The following is an 8,279-nucleotide window of genomic DNA, read 5'->3' as shown; positions in this document are numbered from 1 at the left end:
AAATGGTCTAACTCAACTCAGGTATACACCCATCCTGAGGCCCCATTTGGTCCGGGAGTGGCCTGAGGGTGGGGAGAACGGGTTGTCTCAGGAGGGTGTGGGATGCGGGTTTGCCCCCTGTCTGCGAGCAGTGACTAGTGAGGCAAAGAAGTTTATCAATCGATCAATCAAACTACCGATCAATCAATTCCTGCCATTGGAGAGGAGCGAAGGCTAATCGATTCTTTGGGGGTGTTTTGAACGGAAGAAGGGCGGCAGCTTGACGTCGGATCAGTGGGCCCGGGAGAGGCGGGCCGGGTCCGCCGGTAGCCCCGCTGGCTTCCTGGGCGTAAGGAGGCGCGGGAAAGTGCAGGGGCTGGCGTCCGGGGTGGCGTGGGGAGCGCCGGGCGAGTCCCTGCTTGCAGGAGGCGCCGGAGGAGTCCTCGCGGCCGGGACAGGTGGAGCGGGTTTGCACGCTTGGACCCCAGGAGCGAGGCCCGGAGGCGGGGGTGGGGGTGGGGGTGGGGGCGGGCGGGAGAGGCGCTCCTCTCATTGGCCGCCGGGCACCGCCCCGCGCGCGCTCCGCCTTTATAAAGCAGCCGCGGTGGGCTGGCGTCCGCACGCCAGGTTCCCGGCGTCCGACCCTCCTTCGCTTACTCTGCCCGCTCGCCCGCCCGCGCCCACCATGGCCACCATTCAGCAGCTGGTAGGAAGATGGTGCTTAGTAGAGAGCAAAGGCTTTGACGAATACATGAAGGAAGTAGGTGAGGTTCGCCACCATGCGGCGCTGCAACGTGGCACGTGCGTGTCTGTCTGTCCCTAGGTCCCCTTCGGCGTGCTGGGCTCAGAGGCTGGGCATGCTTGGCTGCCTATCCCCGACCCCGTTATCCTCTTCCACCTCCATCACGGGCGAGGGGTGGGGAGAGCGTGGGCCTCTCGGTCTGCCCCGCTCTCTGCTGCTTTCCCCTGGGCGCCACCGCACTTGCTCCCTGCCTTTGGCGCGCTCACCCCCCTCCCACCCCAAACTTCACTTCTTTCGACCCCTTCAGGCAGCCCTCTTAACTTTCCCTATTTTTCTTCCTCCACCACTCGTCCTCCCTAATCCTGCCCCCGTCCTTCCACTCGCACTCGCTCCGTCGTGGCCGCACCCACTCGCCTTGCCCACCGTGTCGCATCTTTGTTCCTAGATGGCGCGCGGGGTCCCCTCCCTCTTCCCGGGACGCGGTTTCTAGCAGAAACCCTTTAGAGGGTCTGAACCGGGCTACTGCTTCAGCTTCCATTCCGCTCTCGGCTGCATCTCCCCTCCCCGCAGGTCCCCCACCCGCCCTCTCTGGGTGCGCCGGGCCCTTTGGGTTGGCACGGCTCCCCCGGGAGCATCGGGGCATCCTCGCCTCCACGCCCCAGAGCGGCGCTCAGAGGCGTGGCACTGGCGGCGCTGCCCTGTTGGCGGGTGGCCTGTGGGACGAGCCGGGGATGGGGAGGCAGTGCGGCGCGGCCCTGGCCTCTGCGTCTAGAGGGTGGAGGGCAGAGAGGCTTTGCTGGGAAACCGCGGTCAGAAACTGCCGGTCCCTCCTGCGGCTGCTTTCCTCCCACATCCAAGATGGCCGTGGCTTTGCAGAAGGCACTTGACTTATTAGAAGCCTTCCAAGGAAGGATGAGTCTCTGTAGGAAGATTCAAGGTGTCACTCAAAATAGTGCTGAATTTTCTCCTGTCTTTTTCCTGAGCCGGTGACAACGATTGCATGCTGGTTGAGACATTGGGTAGACTGGCAAACAAAGATGAACCTTTGTCACAGGCCCCTAGGAAGTGGGATGGTGAAGCATGGCAAATTTCCTATCTGAGACAACTGCTGGGGCTGTGGGGATGCTTTAGAAGCCGCCCTCCCACAAATGTTAACATGCCTGCTTTCTGGTGCAGAAGTCACTGCAAAGACCTAGGCCCTGAGGTACTTGAGAAACACACCTTCACTAACCTTTATGCAAGACAGTGTCTGGTTAAGGCTGGTTCTGTGGTGAATCTTGAGTGTCTTTATGATCCTGTGAGTAAAGCCACCTAACATGCTCAAATCGAAGAAACACATTTGTGTTTGTTCACATGTGTGAGGGCCGGAGAAGGCTGTTTCTCTGCCCATTGAAAGCAAATGTGTTTATCAGATGGCTGGTTTCCAGAGTTCTGGAGTCATGAAGGTTGTCAAGGCTCAATTCATTAGAGAATAATCAAGGTGCAGGAAGAGCAGAGCCCTTTATTTGTCCAAAGTGAGAATAAATAATGACTCTAACAAAACAAGGCACTAGCCTTGAGCTGGCAAAAGAGAAGGCTTCACGGGGACATTTCAAGCCTGGCTGAGTGTTCATCATCAAGTCAGTTACTCTGTTTAGGTTGAATCTCCTCATTTGTGAAACTGAGATTTCGCCTAGAGCTAAGTTTCCTACTAAATGTTAACATTAAGGGGAAATACACAGATTATAAATTAAATATATCAATACAGTAATTGAGTTACACAGCTCTGAAATATTTACTCTATTTGAGGGTAAGATTTTTCCTGTTTGCTAGCATTATGATTGTGCAGTTAACTTTTAAAACTTTGTGTAATTTGAGTATCTCAGGATCAATGTTGATTTTGTATAGTCTGCTAATCAAATATTTATCAGGGGCCTTTTATGTGCCAGACTGTGTGCTGGAGTCATAGAATACAATGGTTGGCAGAATTGAGGACATTGTAGAAGTTCAGATATCTTCCCTAACTTTCTGAAAGCCAGCAGAGCATGGTGGTGGAGCTATTTGGAGGCCCCCGGCCTGCCTGCATTGTTGGTTCCCAGCCCCCTCCCTCCCTAGCTGAATGAGCTTAAGTTACATCAGTGCCCCATCTTCTCATCTGTAAAATGGAGACAGTGTATCCCCCTTCCACAAGGTTGTCGTAAGGCTGCCATGAATAATATATGTCAAGTATGAGCACATGGTGAGCACTGGATATGTGTTCACGGTTGTTATTGATAAGTGAATAAGTGAAAATATGCACAGCATAGTGATTACAATTGAATTGCTGCTTTTATTATGTAAACTATAACTCTGGTCCTCCTGTTGTTTAACATGATATAACATTCTACAGGAGTGGGGATAGCTCTGCGAAAAATGGGTGCAATGGCCAAACCGGACTGTATCATCACTTCTGATGGTAAAAACCTCACCATAAAAAGTGAGAGCGCTTTGAAAACAACACAGTTTTCCTGCATCCTGGGAGAGAAGTTTGAAGAGACTACAGCTGATGGCAGAAAAACTCAGGTCAGTCCTAACTTATAATATCACAGAAGCTTCTAGAATGATAGATTCTATTAATAACAGTCTTACTGATTCCAGGCAAGAACTTAATGAAAAAGTTACAAGTTGTTTTATGAATTGAGTTGTGACAAATTAGTGAAAGTACCAGCTTCACAACGTAGTCTATTTTGTAAAAATAGTTTAAGGGACACGAGAAAGAGTGCGTATCTCTTATGTGCATCTAGATTGAAAAGCATAAACTGTATTACGAATGAAATCAGTATGGGCTAATGAAGTAGACTCGGAAGGGAAAAGATGAAAAACATGTTGGTTAAGGAGGTTATGAGTCACAGAAACTCTCTTTTACTGTGCTTTGGAAAATTAAAAAGTATACTTTATTTTGGCAGACTGTCTGCAACTTTACAGATGGCGCATTGGTTCAACATCAGGAATGGGATGGAAAGGAAAGCACAATAACAAGAAAACTGGAAGATGGAAAATTAATGGTGGTAAGTGTCTGACATATCTTATTGCGCTTCTTGTTTGAATTCATAGTTCACATAGGTGTTCTGTATCACTGATCATGAGCAGGAGAACTAAGTTTGGAAAGAAAAAAACTGCAAAGCAACAAGGTAAATACAAAACACTAATAACTGAGAAAGCCCTTTGTAGAGATAGAGAAGTGAGATGATGTACTAGAGGATGTAGCACGAGCTGGGTTTAGTTCATGCTCTGCTGCTACATTTACAGTACAGGCACACTTCAGAGATATAGCAGGTTCGATTCCAGACCACCGCAATAAACTGAGTATCACAATAAAGTGAGTCATGTGAATTTTTTGGTTTCCCAGTGCATATAAGTTATGTTTATACTATTATGTTAAGTGTGCAATAGCCTTATGTCTGAAAAAACAATATACATACCTCAATTAAAAAAATACTTTATTGCTAATAACTGCCCCCAAATTACAATAGTAATACCAAAGATCACTAATCACTGATCACCAAAACCAATATAATAATAATGAAAAAGTTTGAAATATTGTGAGAATTAGTAACGTGTGACACAGAGACAGGAAGTGAGCAAATGATGTTGGAAAAATGGCGCCAATACACTTGCTCAATGCAGGGTTGCCACAAACCTTCAATTTGTAAAAAAATGTCTATATAATCATAATCTTGGGCATACGTTTTTCTGCTTCTTCAGTATGAGGAATAGTATTTGCTGAGACTGAATGAATAGTTTAGATATTGCAAATCAATATTTAGTTTTCAGTTAAGCATATGCACGTCATAAGCAAAATAACAGGTTCTAGCTTTTCAAACCCAGGAATCCTAAAGTGCATTTTCTTCGTCTATGAAGTAGATGACAACGTTTTGTAGGATTGTGGTCCTAGCATTTAACTATTACCATTGCTCTGTGATGTAAGACTAACCTGACTCTTCTAATATCACTCTTTCTCCTAGGTATGTGTCATGAACAATGTCACCTGTACTCGGGTCTATGAAAAAGTAGAGTAAAAATTTCATCATCATTTTGGATAGGAAGCTGCGAGGATGAAAAAGCTCAGTTCAATGAGCAAATCTCCATACTGTTTTGTTTTTCATTACTATGTTCAATTATCTTTATCACAAACATTTTACTTTAACTATTTCAGTGTTGGTTTAATTAGGATCATCTCTTTGGTTAGTAAATAAATCTGTTTGTGCTATACCAGTTTTGCATGTTTTTTTAAGCTTTATAGGAATTTAGTGATGAGTTTTAACATTTATGGATGGAATAAATTCTGGGGTAGCCTAGAGGTTACCATATTGAGATTATATTTTAGTAATTTATATGTAGAGCTACTTCTGTGGCAAATCAACTACCAATCATTAATCTTGCCCTATGCTATTTGAACTTTGTATCAACTCAAGAATCTTAAATTTGTGGCAGAGACTGTTCTCATTGAAAAATAGCTACATAAATAAACTTTATAATTTAAATATTAAAATAAAGGTTAAATCACCATCATTGACTAATAATCATACTTTTAATAGTGTGCTTATAACTATTACTCAGGAATTCTGAGCCAGAAATTCATTTAATAAACTTTCTGAGGACCTACCATGTGCCAGGCAGTCTTCCAGAGGTTAAGGTATGTCTGAACACAAGGACAAATCATTGCACTCACTGTGACAAGAAACACTCAGCTTTGAAAGCAAATAGTGTGCTCATTAACAAAAGCCGTAAGAGTAATTGAGCTCTGAATGAAATACTTGTATGTATATATAAAGAATAACTAGAATTCTAGTGACTCCTGTCCTATTTCTCAAGCCAAATAACAAATATCTGCAATTCACATCTGGAGAAATTCCTATAGGCACTGGGCTAAAACTATGTACATAATCCTCAGAACAATACTTAGGGGAACTAGTAACATTATCTCTGTGCTGCAAATAAGAAAACAGGTTTTTGACTACCTAACTTGTTCAAGGACATAGGAAGCAGGAGAGTTGGAGTGGGAACCTACAACTCGTGGAGTCCACTCATGACTGGTCAATCATTCATTCTACAGCACTGCCTCTTCTCAGTGGTATAAAGATCCTGAGTTTAAAGTCCCTAAATGTAATAACTGAGACTTTTCTGAAACTACTCTCTATGCACTGAAATATTAGCTGGCAAGAATCTTTAATTACTGAAAGCTAGCAGTCAATGAAAGAGTTGGACTCACTGATACCCTAGCTCTGTGTTGTCCAATATATAGCTGTAGCCCCAGGTGGCTGATGAGCACTGGGTAAGTAAAATACACATAAGATTTAAAGAACTTTATATCAAAAAAAAAAAAAATGGAAAACACCTCTGATTTTTTTTATATTGATTACATGTTGAAATAATATTTTTGGATACAGTTGGTTACCTAAATATTGTATATTAATCAAATTAATTTTACCTGTTTCTTGTCTTTTTTAATGTGGCTAGGGAATATTTAAAAACTACACATGCTAAAAAAAATTACATGTGCTGGCCTTTTTTTTTTTTTGGTCCATATTTTTAGTTGGACAGTGCTGTTCTAGACTTCCTTTTCTATTTGAATTTCCATCTTGTTTATTTTCGTCTCCATACTAGAGTTCCTCTTTCATCCCCTTTTTCCACTTCTAATAATAGTGTACATTTATATGACTCCCTGAACCAAACACTGGGCCAAGTACTTTTAAGAGTTTTATAATTCTCAGAACCACCCTAAATGATATGTATTAACAATTGTTTTCTGCCTTATTTAGATGAGAAAACTAAGTCTCAGGGTCTAGGTAATGATACCAAGCCATACAGCTAGTACGAGTCAGAACAGATTGGAGCACAGATTCATCTGACTAAAACCTGTGCAACCAGCACCATGTTCTAATGTCTGTATTGCTTCAGTTTATGGACAGTGGAGTATTACTAGAGGAAGGGTAGGCCCATGTTTCTTCTATGGGGGGAGATGTGGACATTTTGGGTGAGAGAACTTTTCTTCATTGTGCTGAGCTGTGGCAAGTCGGTGTCCTAAGATCATTGCCACAAAATGCCCATGGCACCCATCAGTCTACCCCAAACACCCTATACATTTCCAGATGTCTTCTAAGGGTATGGTAGCATACCTAGTTGAGAACCACTGGGTAGAACAAGAACAAATGTAGCTCAACTTCATATTATCTAGTGTCAATCAAGCCCTTCTTTCTGCTAAACAATCCTTTAACATCATTTCACCCCTTATCAAAAGGTATAAACTAGTGCCTTCATTGAATATTTTTGTTTTCTCTTAACTGGTAGTATGTTGGAATGTGTTCTGTTTAGTTCTACAACACACTGCATGTGTTGGGAGTTTCACTCCCTGAGTTTCACCCAGATCTATCAGATCTCCTGTTTTCTTCTCTATGCTTCAACACTTTATTGCCGATAACCTATTGGACATTTCCCTATAGATGTCACGTTTAATTTCAAACTGGTTTAATCTCTAAAATTTAGTGTGATGATTTAGTGTTTGGGCTTTGGAAGCAGACAATCCTGGAATCCAATTCTGGCTCTCTACCCTTTTAAGAATTGTGTGACTTAGGGCGGGGTTACTTAACCCCTCTGAACTGTAGTTATACCCTTTGTAAAAGATACAACATTGCCTGACTCATAGAGTTGTTTTAAATGTTAAATGAGATAAAGTAGGTAAAGCACTTTGCAGAGGGCCCAGCACATAGTAAAGGCTTAATGTCTCTCCAGTACTGCCCAACAGAACTTTCTGCAGTGATGGAAATGCAGTGTATCATCTGCACTATTCAACACATCGGCACTAGCCCCATCTAGGTGGGTATGGAGCACTTTAAATACTGCGAGTGCAACCGACGAATTGAATTTTAAATTTTATTTAATTTTCATTAATTAAAATGTAAATTTAAATACCCACATATGGTCAGTAACTGCTGATTTGGACAGCACAGGATGCTAACCTCATGTTTTCCAAAATCAAGTTTCTTATTTTGATTCCAAACCTACTCCTCTTGTGGTATTGTTCATCTCAATCCATGGGAATGTTATTTTTCTAGTTCTCTAGCTAAATGCTTTCGAGTCATCTTTAATTCCTTTCTTTCTTTCCCATGCTATAGCTAATCCACTAGCAAATGATTTCAGCTTTACTTTCAGAAAGTATCTAGAATTCAAGTACTTCTCACCTCTTCCACAGATACTACCGTGATTCAGACTCCACCGTTCTCTCTCCCCTGATCTCCCTGTTTGCATTTTTATTCTTCCAGAGCTATCATTTTAAAATACATGTTTAAATATGTCACTCCTCCGGTGAGAATCCTCCACTGGCTTCTCATTTCATTCAGAGTCGAAGCCAAAGTATTTGCAGAGGTCTTACATGATCTTGCCTGTCTCTCTCAACTTCCCAACATCTCCGCTCCTCCTCGTTTTTTCTCCTTTCACTCTCTTACCAAACATTCCCTTCCAGTAGGCCATTGTTGACACAGCTGTGCTCCTGCCTCAGGGCCTTTGCACCTATTGTTACCACGGCCTGGAACAATCTACC

General features: G+C 43.1%; 1 protein-coding gene across 1 annotated transcript; it reads left to right on the top strand.

The window, feature by feature from the left end:
- Window positions 1–577: 577 nt before the first annotated feature.
- Window positions 578–5,251, top strand: FABP5 (fatty acid binding protein 5). Its single transcript, XM_036830946.1, has 4 exons — window positions 578–743; window positions 3,090–3,262; window positions 3,646–3,747; window positions 4,705–5,251. The coding sequence occupies exons 1-4, from the start codon at window positions 665–667 to the stop codon at window positions 4,756–4,758; spliced, it is 408 nt and encodes a 135-aa protein (XP_036686841.1). The 5' UTR covers window positions 578–664; the 3' UTR covers window positions 4,759–5,251.
- The last annotated feature ends 3,028 nt before the right edge of the window (window positions 5,252–8,279 follow it).

Source organism: Balaenoptera musculus, chromosome 17 (assembly GCF_009873245.2).
Source record: "Balaenoptera musculus isolate JJ_BM4_2016_0621 chromosome 17, mBalMus1.pri.v3, whole genome shotgun sequence".
Lineage (NCBI taxonomy): Eukaryota > Metazoa > Chordata > Mammalia > Artiodactyla > Balaenopteridae > Balaenoptera > Balaenoptera musculus.
This window is presented reverse-complemented; position numbering and strand designations above follow the sequence as displayed.